The sequence below is a fragment of the Lampris incognitus genome, chromosome 7 (genome assembly GCF_029633865.1).
Source record: "Lampris incognitus isolate fLamInc1 chromosome 7, fLamInc1.hap2, whole genome shotgun sequence".
NCBI classification, from domain to species: domain Eukaryota; kingdom Metazoa; phylum Chordata; class Actinopteri; order Lampriformes; family Lampridae; genus Lampris; species Lampris incognitus.
In genome coordinates this window covers 28,986,797-29,004,085 of record NC_079217.1, presented here as the reverse complement: position 1 = coordinate 29,004,085, position 17,289 = coordinate 28,986,797, and the positions used below count along the sequence as shown (strand labels likewise).

General features: G+C 43.4%; 2 protein-coding genes across 5 annotated transcripts in view; both read left to right on the top strand.

Moving 5' to 3' along the window:
- vaspb (vasodilator stimulated phosphoprotein b) overlaps positions 1-6,678 on the top strand; it is a 42,527-nt gene extending 35,849 nt beyond the window's left edge. The window contains exons 6-14 of one of the 3 annotated variants that reach the window (XM_056283173.1): positions 442-686; positions 1,390-1,517; positions 1,705-1,756; positions 1,903-1,930; positions 2,038-2,080; positions 2,345-2,401; positions 4,852-4,921; positions 5,040-5,097; positions 5,213-6,678. In XM_056283173.1, the coding sequence (XP_056139148.1) occupies positions 442-686; positions 1,390-1,517; positions 1,705-1,756; positions 1,903-1,930; positions 2,038-2,080; positions 2,345-2,401; positions 4,852-4,921; positions 5,040-5,097; positions 5,213-5,247 (716 nt within the window). In that variant the 3' untranslated portion in view covers positions 5,248-6,678. Of the gene's footprint in view, positions 1-441; positions 687-1,386; positions 1,518-1,704; positions 1,757-1,902; positions 1,931-2,037; positions 2,081-2,344; positions 2,402-4,851; positions 4,922-5,039; positions 5,098-5,212 lie in introns of all 3 variants that reach the window. The other 2 variants (XM_056283172.1, XM_056283174.1) reach the window with 2 other exon arrangements.
- A 790-nt stretch (positions 6,679-7,468) lies between these two features.
- The window catches only part of LOC130116125 (clathrin heavy chain 1-like), a 50,857-nt gene continuing 41,036 nt past the window's right edge, over positions 7,469-17,289 (top strand). For both annotated transcript variants that reach the window (XM_056284074.1, XM_056284075.1), the window contains exons 1-3: positions 7,469-7,605; positions 8,816-9,023; positions 11,406-11,674. In XM_056284074.1, the coding sequence (XP_056140049.1) occupies positions 7,564-7,605; positions 8,816-9,023; positions 11,406-11,674 (519 nt within the window). In that variant the 5' untranslated portion in view covers positions 7,469-7,563. The remainder of the gene's footprint in view (positions 7,606-8,815; positions 9,024-11,405; positions 11,675-17,289) is intronic.

The window sequence follows — 17,289 nt, the reverse complement described above, 5'->3', positions numbered from 1 at the left end:
GGCCAACTCATGGGTAACTTTTTTTATGTCTGTGTGAGCAGTTCGAACGTACTTTGAATGGTGATTTTTCCCTAGCTTAGCTCTCTTGCTGGATGTTTACTGAGATCATAAGCTGCTCTTCTCAAAAGAAGACTCTTTCTCTGAACCCGATTGCTAATACTTTTTACATGTTAGCCTAGTGTGAACAATTTCCAATGTTGAAACATTAACCAATGTTTTCACAAGTACATGCAAAATTCTAAAAATTGGATTATTTTGAACAAATGTTTCCGTATTATGCATATCTGTTGTCTTCTGCCACAGAAGAGGATGGTAATCTAGTAAAAGTGGGACACATAATAAAAACCCCGGAAGCCAAACTACGCCTTCAGTCAATAAATAACGTTACTGCCGACAGATGCTTAACATTTGGTGACTGTTCCTCCATCTTTTGTCTCCAAGTTCCCATTCCCCCAGCACCACCATTGGCCTCAGGAGGACCCCCACCCCCCCCAGCTCCTCCTCCACCGCCTGCTCCAGCTCCTCCAGCTGCTGGAATCCCTCCCCCTCCTGCACCTCCTCCCTCAGGACCCCCACCTGCCCCACCTCTGCCCTCTGAGGGAGGAATTGGTGGTGGTGGTGGTGGTGGAGGAGGTGGGGGTCTGGCAGCTGCCCTGGCAGGGGCTAAGCTCCGTAAAGTGTCCAAGGTGAGGACAGATCTAAAATGTGAGGAAAGCATGAAACAGCGGTGACAGAGGGTGGTAGCTCGATAACCCCATCACTATTCTGTCACTCCCACGCTCAACACTGTAACAGCTAGTTGAGGTAGTTTTAGTGATTGACGCTGCCCTGGCCAGTAGATTCAATAACCACCAACAGTTTGGTACATTGTTTTAGGACATGGGTTGGTGTGTTTGTTTGTTGTCTGAATTGGTCTCCTGTGAGAATGCATCACTTTGGAGTTTTGCACAAGAATTATTACATGTAATCCTGTGTCAGTTCACTTTGTCACTCCTGTTAAGCTGGCTTCTTAAAGGACTAAAGAGGACCCTGCAAATAAGATAATATCTAGTCCTCTAACTTCTGGCTTAATAAGTTAAATGGATTTCAGTTATCACATTGTTCTGATGTTCTCAAATCTGTTAAATGCAAAGCCATCATACATGCATCCATCTGGTTTTATTAAGTTTTCCTGTTTGTGCTGTAACCTGTGGTTGTTGACTTATTTTATTCACATACTTACTTTATTATAATTTATTCAAGACAGTAGTTTTCTTGCAATCTTAATTGTACAAACTGTACCGACACTGCCAAGCTAAATTCCTAGTGCATATAATGCACATGGCAATAAAATAATTTCTGATTCTGACTCTTCCTGCTGTCTACTCTGTTATCTGCCTCCCTCAGCAGGAGGAAGGAGGCACTGCAGCCCCAGCAGGCAGAGCTGATGTCAGCCGCAGCAGTAATTCCTCCATTGGAGGAGGGGGAGGTGGTGGGGGAGGATTAATGGGTGAGATGAGCGCCATCCTTGCACGGAGGTGAGTGACACTTATTTGTAGTCAAACAAAATAGGTGCCCAGCACTCAAAAAAAAGAAAAGAACAGCAATTAAATTGGGTTTAACTTTACTGTATTTGCTGAATTTGTATTGAACAACCAACTCACAAAAGCAAAGTCTAATTGGATGTAAATTTATTTGATGATTTACCTGGTTCTGTTTCTTCAGGAGAAAAGCAGCAGATACTGGGGAGAAGGCACTTGCGAGGCCACAAGATAATGTAAGTATTTGGTTGGTTTGTTTGTTTTGTTTATGATTTCAAAACACAAGCAGAGGAACGTTTAGAGAAACCTTGCTACATGATAGAGATTTTGAAAAGCAGGTACCGTCTGACACACTCATAAGGTCTCACTCTTTTCATTACAGGAGGATTCAGAGACCCAAGGCCAAAGTGGTGAGAATAGAACATTTTGATCTACAGTATGCTACCTAAAGTCATCCTGACACTCTTTTTTTTTATATCGAATACAAACTGATGCTAATATACAATCTCCTTTTTAGACACTATTAGAAGACCTTGGGAGAAGTCATCTACTATAACCAGGTAATCCAGGTTTCATTTGATTCCATGTTGCCTCGGTCAGCTGACACATGACCTACAAGGTTGTTTGTGTGTGTTTGTGTGTGTTTTAACACAACCCAATGTAAGGAATAGTTCTTCATCTGTTTTTGTGTTTGAATGTGATTGCCAACATTCTAATGCAGACACAATCGTGGGTGTGTTTTTATTGATGTGAGCGGCATGTATGTTTGTGTGTATGCCTGCCATATCCATTCTAAGAGAAGAGTGTGTGTGTCTCACTAACAGGAATAACACCATCCCCAAGAGCATGGACTCCACTTCCTCATTGTCCCAAGGTTCCAGGTATAAATACTGTCTAGCCCTCCCACCCCCAAATCCTCCGCCCCCTTTCTCTTCCCTTCAGGTCAATGCAGTATTATTAAGATCGTAATTTTTTGGAGACAATAGCGCCGTCAGGTGGAGGGGGGACTCATCCATGTGATGGACATTTAGACACACCAACAGAGAAAGTGTGCAGAAGACGAAGATCAAATCCTTAGGATTTAATAGATGTTTTTTTTTTTTGCATGCCACCTCTACATCTTAGGGTGATGGGACTATAGGCATTAACTCTGATATTTTAAATGGGGGCTTTGGATGATGCCTTTTTTGGTTCTTAAGGGATATGTGGTGGGATGTAGTGGCTATAAAACCAGTCAGTGCTCACAATCAGGTAAGCAGATATAGAAAAAAATAACTTATTGCGAATGGCTGTAAATTTGTATTATTTTCACAAAGACCTTTTTGACCTTTACAGATATAGATACATACATATACACACACCGATCAGCCAAAACATAAAAACCACCTGCCTGATATTGTGTAGGCTCCCCTTGTGCCACCTAAACAGCTCTGACCCATTGAGGCATGGACTCCACAAGACCTCTGAAGGTGTCCTCTGGCACGTTAAGCAGCAGATCTTTCAAGTCCTATAAGTTGCGAGTTGGGGCCTCCATGGATCGGACTTGTTTTTCCAGCATATCCCACAGATGCTCGATTGGATTGAGATCTGGGGAATTTGGTGGCCAAGGCAACAACTTTTTGTCATGTTCCTCAAACCATTCCTGAACAATTTTTGCAGTGTGGCAGGTTACATTATCCTGCTGAAAAAGACCACTGCCATTGGGGGATGCTGTTACCATGAAGGGGTGTACTTGGACTGCAACAATGTTTAGGTTGGCGGTACGTGTCAAAGTAACATCCACATGAATGTCAGGACCCAAGGTTTTCCAGCAGAACATTGTGCAGAGCATCAAAATGCCTCTGCTGGCTTCCCTTCTTCCCATAGTGCATCCTGGTGCCATCTCTTCCTCAGGTAAATGACGCACATGCACCCGGCTGTCTGGATGATGTAAAAGAAAACGTGATTTATCAGACCAGGCCACCATCTTCCATTGCTCCATGGCCCAATTCTGACACGTGCCCATTGTAGGAGCTTTCAACTGTGGACAGGGGTCATCATGGGCATTCTGACTGGTCTGCGGCTACACAGCCCCATCCATACACAGCAAGCTGTGATGCATTGTGTTCTGACACCTGTCTATCATAGCCACTGTTAACTTTTTCAGCAATTTGAGCTACAGTAGCTCTTCTGTGAGATCGGACCAGACAGGCTAGCCTTCACTCCGCACCTGCACCAATGAGCCTTGGGTGCCCATGATCCTGTCACTGGTTCACCAGTTGTCCTTCCTTGGACCACTTTCGTTAGGTACTGACCAGGCATACCAGGAACACCCCCACAAGACCTGCCGTTTTGGAGATGCTCTGACCCAGTCGTCTAGTCATCACAATTTGGCCCTTGTCAAAGTTGCTCAGATCCTTACGTTTGCCCATTTTTTTCCTGCTTCCAACATATCAACATCAAGAACTGACTGTTCACATGCTGCCTAATATATCCCGTGCCTTGACAGGTGTCATTGTAACAAGATAATCAATGTTATTAATTTACCTGTCAGTGGTTTTAATGTTCTGGCAGATCGGTGTGTGTGTTGTGTGTGTGTGTGTGTGTGTGTGTGTGTGTGTGTGTGTGTGTGTGTGTGTGTGTGTGTGTGTATGTGTATGTGTGTATATATATATATATATATATATATATATATATATATATGTATATATATATATACACACACACACACACACACACACACACATATACTGGTTCTTTGACAGTTGTGTTTAAAGCTTTGTGTTTGTATGAGATTAATGTTCTGGCAGATCGATTTGTGTATGTGTGTGTGTGTGTGTGTGTGTGTGTGTGTGTGTGTGTGTGTGTGTGTGTGTACACTCACACGCACACACACACATACCGGTTCTTTGACAGTTGTGTTTAAAGCTTTGTGTCTGTATGAGAGAGAGAGAGAGAGAGAGAGAGAGAGAGAGAGAGAGAGAGAGAGAGAGAGAGAGAGAGAGAGAGAGAGAGAGAGAGAGAGAGAGAGAGAGAGAGAGAGAGAGAGAGAGAGAGAGAGAGAGAGAGAGAGAGAGAGAGAGAGAGAGAGAGAGAGAGAGAGAGAGAGAGAGAGAGAGAGAGAGAGAGAGAGAGAGAGAGAGAGAGAGAGAGAGAGAGAGAGAGAGAGAACATACCTCTATTAGGCTCCTTCATTTTCCTGCAGTGCATAATGTGATGGGCATGATTGAAAGTGGGCTTGTCAACGCACCAGACTTGGCTGCTTTGGTTTAATTACTTTGTACAAGTGCACTAAGATTACAGGCATCTAACTATGGCCATTTCTGTTTGTTTACTTCTTTTATAATTTTAGGATGAAACCTGGGGGTGGCAGTAATGATACAGGTGGAAGCGATGACACTGATTTGGAGAAAATGAAACAGGTAAAATTCATCACACTCACAGCATCATTTTCAAAATCTGAAACTGAAGAAATTTGATTTGAGGCTTCAATAATGGCATCACTATGACAACATTTTTTATCAATCAATTTACTTGCAGGAAATTCTAGAGGAGGTGCGGAAAGAGCTTCAAAAAGTAAAAGAGGAAATAATCGGAGGTAAGGTTAGCCCATGTTTTTTTTCTAGTAAACCTTAAAACTTTATACATGTTACTACTGTGGTTGATAGTTTTGCTGATACTAACTATTTCGTTCCCTCACTTCCATCCCACAGCCTTTATTCAGGAGCTGCAAAAAAGAAGCACATAGTTGTACTGAGTATCAGCAAATTGGAGGGATGAGATGGATGGAGGAAGTTATGGCCCACCATGTGGCCCCTCCTCTGCTGCCCCCTCTTGCATAGCCCAGGGATTTTTCTCTCTCCATCACGCATTCTCTTACTCTCTCTCTTACACATACATAAATAAGCATACTTGCTTATGTGCACACCCTACATATTCCCTTCATGTAAACGGTAACCCAGGGAACCTGTTCACATTGCCATCCAGGACTTAATTCACTACCACCACTGTGATGCTACCAGTGGTGAGCCCAATTCATCCCTGTCCGTTAATCTAATCCCTTCATCAATTCTGATTGTTCCTTCCATGAGAACCACTTCAGAGCATCATCCCCCATTATCCTTTCCTCCTCATATACATTTTGGCCTCACTTCCTCTCCCAGCTGTTGTCAGGAACACCAGTTAATGTCAGGGTGGTTTTCAGTATTCAGGGACATTATACTATTCACATTTTTACTGTAATAGCAAGATTGTGCATGCAGGGTTTTGTCAACAATCCTTTCTATTTAGCTCTCTCTCACACTTGGCACATCATTCAACATTAAGCATTGCCTTCACAGAGAGTTTAGGTTATACAATCCATGGTAGAAAATTATCTCTCTGTTCACCTTAATCATGATTAGAGATGAAAGGACAGAACATGACCATGAATCTATGACCTCAGGGTGGGGAACTACCACTCCCAAGTACTGTCTGACCTTTGGCAAACAGCAAGGGATCAGAGTGCCCCTCTGCATCTTATCCAAGTGGATGTACAGCTGCCAAGGACACAACAGCACAGCTTAAGCCTTCCATGCTGAGAGATAGAGAAATACCGATGGAAGAAGAGACAAGCTAAGGGAATGTGACGGACAACCTGAGTGTTGTGAAAGAGAAATGTGTTGTAGTTTTATGGATAGTGTGAGAAATTATTCTCTTGCATTGCACTTGTTCCAGAAAAAGTGTGCATTCATGTACCACACTGTATCGAAACACTCTCCCTCTCATTAAGAATGAGATATTTGTTGGCCAGTGCAGTGGTCCTATTATGTGCTTCTTGGTTGTTTTTTTTTCTCTTCCATTCTAGGTTTGTTTTGAAACATGAAAATGGCCATGACAAGGTCAATTAATTTGGCCATGACCAACTGCCTTGAGAATAAATATATAAATATATATATGAGGAAAATATATATATTTGTTTTGAGGGAAAATGTTAGCAAATTGAAATGCTGTTTCTATTTTAATTGAGATGACTGGTGAATGGGGATTTTTTTGATTGTTTTCTTATTATGAAATGTATTTTGGGTTTACTGTTTCTTTTTTCTAATAGAATATAGGCTTTTTACACTGAAATATAAAGAAAAAGCTTAGAGACACTGGACTAGAAATGCCTTTATAGTCAAATACAGCTGCTTCTTGAAATGCATCATGTCCTTAGTCGTTTATTTTGCTTTCCATTTAAATTCTGTAAGAAATCTGTTGGCCCTCAAAGCTCCAACCTATTCGAGATCAATGTCTTTGGAAAGAATGAGAACTCTAATCGACAAACTAGACATCAGTTGTAGTTCTCCAAATTATCTAAATTCAAAAATACATGGAAGGTGTCCTGCATGAGTATTTTTGGCCTGAAATATTATCATCCCCATTGTTATGGCACACCAAATTGGGCTAGATATAAAGCTATAACATTGTCATTGATTTGCCAACAGTGGCTTGGAGCATCATTCTCCCTTACATGGATGGATGGATGGACGGACGATGGTCTTGAAGTTGTTTGGAATATAGTTCAATCCTACAACGGAACTGACGTACAGTGGCAGTTTAATTGGTGTAAGAAACAGAGCAGCAAAACGTATCACCTAGAATATTCAGTAAATCAAAAACGCCAAAAGTGGTCATTTATAGACATTTTTATGCTTAAGGGGAGATTAATTCCAAACAAAGTGTATGAGTGTCCTTCCAGATTGGTCCTTGGATGCTTCCGGATTTGTAGAGGTTCGGAGCCGCTTCCGCCGCCATTGCGGATTTTTTATTTAAGAGCAGTACCGTAGCCACTGCTATTCATTGATGCAGTGGGGGAAACAAACACTAAAGGGGGATACATCTGACACTATAAATAATATATTTTGGGAAAGTGATCAAAAATATTTATTACATTACCGCAATCGGAATTTAATTTTCAGTGACTGGCTCCGACCTACAACGGCACAGTAAGGAGGTCGTAGCTAGCACGGTGTTACCTCCTAGCTAGCTAGCTCTATAGCTAGAACATTAGGACTCCGGGAGAAGCTGAAGAAAAAACGCCATGGCTCAAATCCTGCCTATCCGCTTCCAGGAGCATCTGCAGGTACGTACCAACATATACTTAATATGTTTCACACGCCGGGTATATTCACATTTGATCCCGCGCTGCTTCTACCGGTTCTTTGACAGTTGTGTAGATCAGTTAGCTAAGCTAACGTTAAACATCAACAGCCGCAGCAAATGAATGACCTCCCCTCCCCCGTTTAGCCAGCAGCTAATGTTAGCCGTTCTGCTTACTTATTGATATGAAGTAGATACGACCGGATTCACTGTAATATTCGCTACCAATCAACGGCCAGGCAGCGAAGTTAAAATAAATATCGTTTTGACCTTCACTGTAAGTCTATTGTAATAGATTCGTGTGAGGACACGGACGAGTTAGCTAAAGCTAAATTAGCTAGCTACCGGTTACAGCCGGTGTGTCGTGAAGGATACCAGTCACGTCACAGTCATTGTATTAGACCTATCAAACCGATGCCTAACCGCTTAAGTTTAATGTCATTTACTTTGCTGGTCTCGTAACACAAACTTTTTTTTTTTACCCCGACACCCGCTTCCTGCCCCTTCAAATGTGTTGAATATATCCTTTCTGGACCTCATAGCGTCGTATTGCTCACATCACACGGTATCACGACAAGCCATTTTCTAGTTTTCCGTGTGGTATGAAATTCAGCTTCTGTCTCTAAGCTGAGGTGAAAAGCGGGTTGTATGCCCATTCTGGCAGTCAAAAATTACTTCATGTCAATGGCTCTCTTTTCATTCACGTTTTTCATTGTCAGTGTGGTATTGGTTATAGCAGACTCAAATAGAAACGAATACAAGGAAATTTGAATACAAGGTTGGAACTGGCAAGAGAGGAATCACCATTATACATCTTAAAGCACAACATATTGTTTCCATAGAGCTTTTCATCCAGACCATTCAAAGTAAAGACAATTTGAGATTTTTTTTCCTCCAAATTTTAGTGTACGTATTAAATCCCGAAAGAGGGAATTTCTCCTCGCTCTCAGATCAGGACACAGTCGGCTTGTGCAGCCTCGCTGGAAGAGGTAGGGATTAGGTATCCTATATACTTTCACAGTTATGACTAAAGGCAGTAAAGTTGAGCTCTCTGGATGGAAGACAGTTTCACCAGCTACTGTGCCATCCTGTCACCCATGAGAGGAGACACCACATGTTAAATTGATGTGGACATCAGCAACTTGTGAACATTCCCTCTCCAATTCCAATGATGTGATCTATTCCTATCTCAGCTCCAGAACCTGGGCATCAACCCAGCCAACATTGGATTCAGCACTCTAACCATGGAGTCCGACAAGTTCATCTGCATTAGAGAGAAAGTGGGAGAACAGGCCCAGGTTGTCATCATTGACATGGCTGACCCCAACACTCCTATTCGCAGGCCCATTTCTGCGGACAGTGCTATCATGAACCCTGCCAGCAAAGTTATTGCACTGAAAGGTAAGCTGTGGCCAAAATTGATATGCAGGACTGACCACATAACTTTGTGGATCCTAGAAAGTTAACAAGAAAGTACTCAGGTTTTTGCCAGGTGCATCTCACTGTTTGTTGCTTTTTTTAATGTATTAGGCCATCTGTGTAAATTTTGTTTGTCAGTCAGTTACCTAGTTGTCACACTGCTTCTCATTTTGATGTTCTGAAGTAGGTCAGTCCATTTCCATTTTGTTAAAAACACATCTAAATAGTGGCATTTTTTAATAGTTTGTAATCCACAGAACTTTACTTCTGTCAAAAAGACCTCTATTAAAGTAGCCATAATAGCAGCACTAGTAGAAATGTCATTCTGCCATGAATGCTTTGTCTATTTTTGCTTGTTTTTGCTCTTTTTTCATTTCTTACTGCTTTCTTATGTTTGCAGATGGTGAGTTGAATTTTACCTATCATGAGTTGTCAAAAGTGTAATTCTGTATGCACTACATTGAAATGTCTGCACAGTACTGATGTTAGTAACAAGAAGTACTCGGATGTACAATGGTAACGCAAGTCACGTGTGAGGAGTGCTTAAAAATGGGAATGTCATGTTCACATTAGATTAATTAAAGTAAAAATATTTAGTTGATTATTGTAGACTTGAAGAACCACAATGGTTTGCTTGTCAAAAATTATCTCTTTTTATTTGGCTATATCCCCTAGATAGCACAATGTGATAAATGGCATGTAAGACATAGCCTTAATCAAACTCTTACCAATAGGCCTAAATTAGATTTATAAGTGTTGCTATCTTATGTGCAGTACATACATTAAATGAATTGGGTCTAGTTCTTAAAATGTTTAATAATAGGTCTACTGTATTATTGTACAAATTCATAGTGGCAAATGGGATGGGGGGGTTATGTCTAAGTACAGTAACTACTTGTAGCTTCTTTTAAACCTTGTTTCTCAGGCCAAATTATCTTGCAAAAACCGATATGGATATTGATTTTAGAAAATGATTTTAGAGCTTTCACACTATCAGGGCATCACTGAAGTTAATATATTTTGGTCAGATTTACTAGATCTATATGACCTGCAGTACAGGATTAGGCTTGAGTGTTGTACCAAACAAGCATTCCTGCAAGTTATATACCAACCTCTATTTAAAATACAATTCGGATAGAAAAGTTCTATGTCACACCATTTGTAATAACTGTTTACACCCATTATTTTTGCTGCAGCCCAGTTCCTATGTTATTTTTAAGTTTTCACTTTAGAGTACGTGGTTTAAATGTTTGTCACTGTATGGTCTACAATTGGCCATGCGCTATATTTTTGATGTTGCATCATTTGAGTTCTTTAGAATGATTTGAGAATGTTAACTATGCTAGCACTATGCTCTCACTATTTTGAGTGCGTATCTGTGATGCATTTATTAGTTGACCAGGTGCAGTTTAGTTGAGAAGGAGGCTTGTTATGACCTTACTGAAGGGGAAAATAAATATTGTGGCTTAAAGTAGCAAAATTCCTCTCCAATAAACCTACGTTTTGGGATTTGGTTGGAGTGGTGGTGGTGGTGGTGGGGTGGGTGGGTGTAGAACAGGAATGAGTGCATCCCTTCAGCAACCTTCCCATCATCACATCTGTTTGTGTGCTTTGTGGTCTCCTGTTGTTAATCTGCATTCAGGCCCAACCCAGAATTCTCAGATCTCTAATTTTGCAGTGTGGGATTACATGTTTTTTTTTTTTAATGGATCCCTCAAGAATTTGTGAGGGTATGCTTGAAATAGATTTTTTTTTAGATTTGCGGTGGGTTGGGGCTGTGGGCTCATTTTCAATTTAAGTGGGTTATATCTTTTGTTTTTTTTTTGTTGCTAAATTTTGTTTATCTTTGATCTGGTTTGGGATTAAAAGAATTCCAGAATTGTTTAACTCCACCAGAACAGCCAGGAAAACCATTTTGATCAATTTAAGAAGCTTTAGATGAGTGTCATAAAAGCAGTCATGCTATTAAATAATAGTAGAAAGGAGTCATTGAATTGGCTTGCTCATGTTTGGCTCCCACTGAATGTATATACCTACTCTTGTTTTCTACTGCATTAGACCTGACTGAATGCAGATCCTGCCACCTAACCAGTTGCCTGTTTGTTAGCTTTATTCTTCTGCATTGCAACTGGTTCTGGCTTGTTGTATGGTCATTTGGTGACTTTCACCAAACCCTGACTACCAACATTTCTCCAATGAGTAGAATTTTGTGATTCCCTGTTATTTATTTATTCCCAAAGCCCTGGTGTGGTTTGCTTGCGGTACTCTTAGTCTTACTAGAGCAATGCAAGGTTTTTTTTTTTTTTTTAGTGGTAGCTTAACTCTAAATGATTGTACTCTAACCGCAGCTCTGAATGTTTTCAGCTGCTAAGACCTTGCAGATCTTCAACATTGAGATGAAGAGCAAGATGAAGGCTCACACGATGACGGATGATGTGACCTTCTGGAAATGGATCTCCCTTAACACCGTCGCCCTGGTCACAGACAATGCAGTCTACCACTGGAGCATGGAGGGAGACTCACAGCCAATCAAAGTCTTTGACCGCCACTCAAGCTTGGCTGGTTGTCAGATCATCAACTACCGCACTGATGCTAAACAGAAATGGCTGCTGCTCATTGGCATCTCAGCACAGGTAGTAAACCCTCTGCTTGAAGAGATTCATCCTAAAATGAGAGTTGTCATTTGAAGAGTGAGAAGAAAAAGGAAATAATTGCACAAAATTATAGTCAGCACTAGGTGTGGGACAAAATATCGATACTGGAATATATCATAATCCTTCCTCTTGCGATACGTTATCAAGACACTGGCACCAAATATCAATATTTTTTTTTCCTTGATCATTTTTTTTCTAATTTTATTGATAACGGTCAAACTCAAACAACAGTAACATATACAGAAGTTTAAAGAACAGAAAGAAGAAACAAATTGCCAGGGAATTTTATTTTACATAGCAATGATGGCACACATGGACAAGTTGCTCTGTGTGTGTGTGTGTGTGTGTGTGTGTGCGTGTGTGCGTGCGTGCGTGCGTGCGTGTGTGCGTGCGTGTGTGCGCGCGTGTGTTAAAGAGCCACTAAGATAAGACTCTATGCACTTTATTGTACATAGTTTCATCTCAGTTGTCAGATTTTTCGGTTCTCCTGATGTTAGGCCATAGGCAAATATTAAACAATAGCTTTTGATAGGACAGTGTGTGGGTAGAAAGATGGAAGTATGAATCTTGCCTGATACTTGCAATAATCAAATCCATCTTGTTAACTTTCTATGTTTTGCTCTGTTTGTCAATTTTATCTTGTTCTTTCTACGTAGTGGTCCCCATTTTGAGATATAGCAGTTGGAAGCGAAGTTTGCCCTGAAAAGACATTCAGAGCCCTCTTGCATCATTTTCGACTTGAAGAAGACAGAAATTGCGTGTCAAATTACAGCCACAATTACTTAGAGTTCAATTTGCATGGGATCAGTATTATCTATGGGCCTCTGTCTTCACAAAATTATAGTAGGTAATGTGTGATGGAATTTTTACTTGACAAACTGAAGACATGGCAGAGTCACATGGGATAAATATTTTCAACAATATCTGCAATTATTAGAAATTACTGAATGTCCCGAGATTAAAGTCCTAAGCAAATATAACTCATGTCGCAAATATTACTCACCACGAGTGCACTTTCATTTTGATAGTTGGGTCTCACACTGTCTGAGTCTGAAAGCTGAGTCAATTGTGGTTCTTTTGGTCATTGTGCTGCCAGAGGAAATGCTCAATATTTCATTAGTTTTCCAAACCATGCACACTGAAGCAAGACAACTAAATAAAACAGACATTTGGTAACCTCAGACGTATCACACGGTCCATCTAGCTGCTTGTGGCATATAATAATAATAATAAAAAATCAATCTTTTCTGACGCTCAAAAATCGCTTTACAATAAACGGCGGTGAAACAAGACAACACATAAACATAATACAGACATACAGGGGTGGATGGGAAGGGGGGGCTACGAGAGGGAGAAGCGGCAGCCACACATGATGCCAGTAGTAGTCTCCGACTTAAACAGATACAAAAGGGCAAGAAAAACAAAAAGCCCAATAGCATGACTAAGTTCTAAATTCTCAGCACCACATAGTGTCAGATACGTAGAAAACATCAACAGTATTTCAAAACACTGACAACGATTTGTGTAGATTTAGTAACAGTCAAACTCAAACAACGGTAACATATAGAGAAGTTTAAAGAACAGGGGTGTTTGGGTAGTGTAGCGGTCTATTCTGTTGCCTACCAACATGGGGATTGGCGGTTCGAATCGCTGTTACCTCTGGCTTGGTCAAGTGTCCGTACAGACACAACTGGCTATGTCTGCAGGTGGGAAGCCGGATGTGGGTAAGTGTCCTGGTCACTGCACTAGTCGATTGGGGCGCCTGTTCAGCGGGGGGGGGGGGGGGGATACCGTAATCCCATGTGCTACGTCCCCCTGACAAAACTCATTGTCAGGTGAAAAGAAGCGGCTGGCGACTCCACATGTATCGGAGGAGGCATGTGGTACTCTGCAGCCCTCCCTGAATTGGCAGACGGGGTGGAGCAGCGACCGGGACAGCTTGGAAGAGTGGGGTAATTGCCCGGATATGATTGAGGAGAAAAAGGGAGAACCCCCGCCCCCCCCCCAAAAAAAAACAAAAAACAGAAACAAAAAGGAAATAAATTGCTAGGGAATTTTACTTTACATTGGAATGATGGCACACATGGATAAGTTGCTGTGTGTGTGTGTGTGTGTGTGTGTGGTGCGTGCGTGCGTGCTTGTGTTAAAGAGGCACTAGATTCAAAAAAAGGACTGGTTGTTAAAATCCCTAGTGTTTGCACTGCAACAGATTCAGTGGAGATCAAACTGGAGATGTCTGCCAAGGTGACATTGCCACCACCAGGACACATCATCAGTTGTGTACCTCAGCATCACAGGGTGTTTCGGCCGTTTATCACAAGACACCCTCTGCTGAGGCAGGCCCACCACAGGTTGATCGGTCCTGGGTGTGTGACCTGTGGTTAGCTGTTCACCCTGGCAGCCCAGACGGCGTCTCTCCTTTTGAGCCAGATCCAGTGGCTAGTCCTCAGCAGTGTTGGCTAGCTCTTTGATCACTCTCCTGTGGGCCTGACCCCTGACTCCTAGTTCCCTCAGGAGTTTTGCTGTGGAGCTGGCAACAAAGCCCCTACAACCCACCTCCACAGGGCGCACCTTCACCTTCCAGCCTCTGTCCTCTGCTTCGGCTGCTAGGTTGGCGTACCGCAGCTTCTTACGCTCGTACGCTTCATCGACTGCATCCTCCCAGGGGACTGTGAGCTCAATGATGTAAGCGAGCTGGTTAGCGTTGGACCAGAGGACGAGGTCTGGTCGCAAGGTGGTTGTTGCGATCTCTGTAGGGAAGATGAGCTTCTGGCCTAAGTCCACTCGCATTTCCCAATCCCTGGCTGAGTTTAGTGAGCCTAAGTTGGGAAGTGAAGGGTTGGCCTTCAGTTTATCCCCCTCTCGAATGAAAGCTGGGAAACGCCGGGGCCCTTCCTGGTTGTTGAAGGGTTGGGCATTGATGGAAACCCTCTTGCAATCAAGTTCAGCTGCCAAGCACCTGAGCACCTGATTGTGTCGCCAGGTGTATCTGCCTGCACCAGGCAGCCAACCAAGATATGCTTGAGGGTTGCTGGGGCTGTACACAGGGAGCAAGATGGATTCTCTCCAAACCAGAGATTTAGATTTATGGGAGAGGGCAGGACATCATATGTGGCCTTGATGATGAAACTCAGCCTGTTTGATTCCATGCTCCAGAGCTCACTCCATGTGAGTTTCCTCTTTTCAACACCCTCCCACCTCATCCAGCGACCCTGTTTGGCTTGTGCTACGGCTTTAGCACATCTGGCTGCTTCTTCCTGTCGGCTGACCTCCTCAACCACCATAGTTCGCTGTTCGGTAGTAGTCGCCTTTTGCCAGGTAGGTGTTTTTATTCCCAGGCCAAGGCCGCCTCTGCCTTGTTGAACATGGCCTACTACGTCTCGGTGGAGGAGGGCAGATTTCGCCTCCAGTACAGCTGCAGCCGGGGTCCATTTCTTCCCTGTTGTTAGGGTTGGAGCAACTCCTCTCACTATTGGGTCTCGGGATTCTGTGAGGGACATGTCCAGCCTCACTTTGGCACATTTGAATTCCTCAACCAGGCTGGAAATTGGCAGTGCGAGGGCTCCATTGCTGTAGAGTCCAACACTGCTGAGGCACCTTGGCAGTCCAAGCCACTTCCTCACCTGCGAGTTCACTAGCCTCTCCAAGCGATTGGCATGAGATAGTGAGACTTCGTACATGGTTATTGGCCACATGAGTCGGGGTAGCAGCCCAAATTGAAAGCACCAAAGCTTCAACTTCCCGGGCAGTTCAGTGTTGTTGATTTGCCTGAGGCCACTGATTGTATCCTGGCGAAGTTGCTCCAGTTGCTGGGTGTCTTTGAGGTCTGCATTGTACCACCGTCCGAGGCTCTTGATGGGCTTCTCCCAGACCGTGGGGATTGGTTGATCACTAATGCAGAACCGTTCATCTACTAGTTGGCCTTTGACAATGGAGATGCTGCGAGATTTGCTTGGTTTAAACTCCATTCGTGCCCACTTGATGTTCTCCTGGAGTTTCTGCAGCAGGCGCCTGGTGCATGGTTTTGTTGTTGCTATGGTGGTCAAGTCATCCATGTACGCCCGGATTGGTGGAAGACGCAGGCCATTCCTGGACCTTTCGCCTCCCACCACCCATCGCGATGCACGGATGACGAGCTCCATTGCCATGATGAATGCCAGGGGGGAAATAGTGCAGCCCGCCATAATGCCTATTTCCAGATGTTGCCAAGTGGTGGTGGTGTTCTGTGTTGTGACACAGAACTGGAGATCCTGAAAATAGGTCTTGACCAACTCCGTGATATTTTTGGGGACATGGAAAAAATCAAACGCCGTCCACAGGATCTTGTGAGGAACTGATCCAAAGGCGTTGGCAAGGTCTAAGAAAACCACGTGCAGGTCTCTCCGTTCTTTCTTGGCAGCTTGTATCTGGTGCCAGATGATATTAGCATGCTCCAGACATCCTGAGAAGCCATGGATCCCGGCTTTCTGCACTGATGTATCAACAAAGTTGTTTCTTTGCAGGAATGTGGAGAGCCTTTGGGCAATCACACTAAAAAATATCTTTCCCTCTACATTAAGAAGGCTGATCTGGCGAAACTGGCTGATGCAGGAAGAGTTCTTTTCCTTGGGGATCAGAATGCCTCCTGCTCTTCGCCATGCCCTGGGTATGACTCTTTTCTGCCATGCCACTTTCATCAGCTTCCAGAGGTATTTCAGGACTCCAGGAGTGTTCTTATAGAGTCTATACTGGATACCATTGGGCCCAGGAGCTGACATCGATCTTGCCTGCTTTACCGTCCTCTCCACCTCGCTCCATGTGGGGGGTCTTGTGTCCATATGGTGGTCAGGTGGGTGAATTGGTGGCATGTCATCCGGGATGGTGACTGGCTCATGTCTCCGGACATCAGAGTAGGTCTTCTTTAGGTGCTCTTCCAGATCTCGTATGGGGACTCCAAGGCTCCCATTTTTCTTGCTGTCAAAAAGGCTCTTGAAAAGCTGTAAGGGTTGCTGTAGAAACGGGTCCTAGCCCGTTCTTTCCTCTTATGCTGTCGTCTGAGGTGTTCTGCTCTTCGCAGCTTTGTCAAATGCTGCTTTATTTCAGCCTGCAGTGCGTCAAGCCCAACCCTCTCTCCCTCTGTGGCCTTCCTCCACTGCTTCCTCAGTTGTCTTCTCTCCTTCACCAACCTGTCAATTTCCCGCTGTCTCCTGGATTTGGGCTGAGTTGAAGGGTCTTTCTGCCTACTGGGTATCTTCTCCTTCACTCCAAATCTCTCTATGCCATAGCTGTAAATGATGGCTCCCATGTTCTCCAGTTTTCTTTCAACTGTTCCCTTTTGACCTTCTAGTAAGAGGACAAGGTCAGAGTTGATGGTCTCCCACTCAATCTTCTGGCTGGACTTGGGCCACAGGATTTGAGGTTTTCTTCCTTCCATCTTCCTCTCTGCTGCTGGCTGTGGCTGGCCGGGCTCCAGACCGGAGTCCACTGGAGGGTCTATGCAACATTGAGCTTCGTCTGGGGTGCTGATACCCTGAGGACTGTGGGGGTTCTCCTGCCTCCGGGCTTCACTCGACTGATTTGGCCTACTTCTTAAGAAGTATTGGTCAATGCGAGGC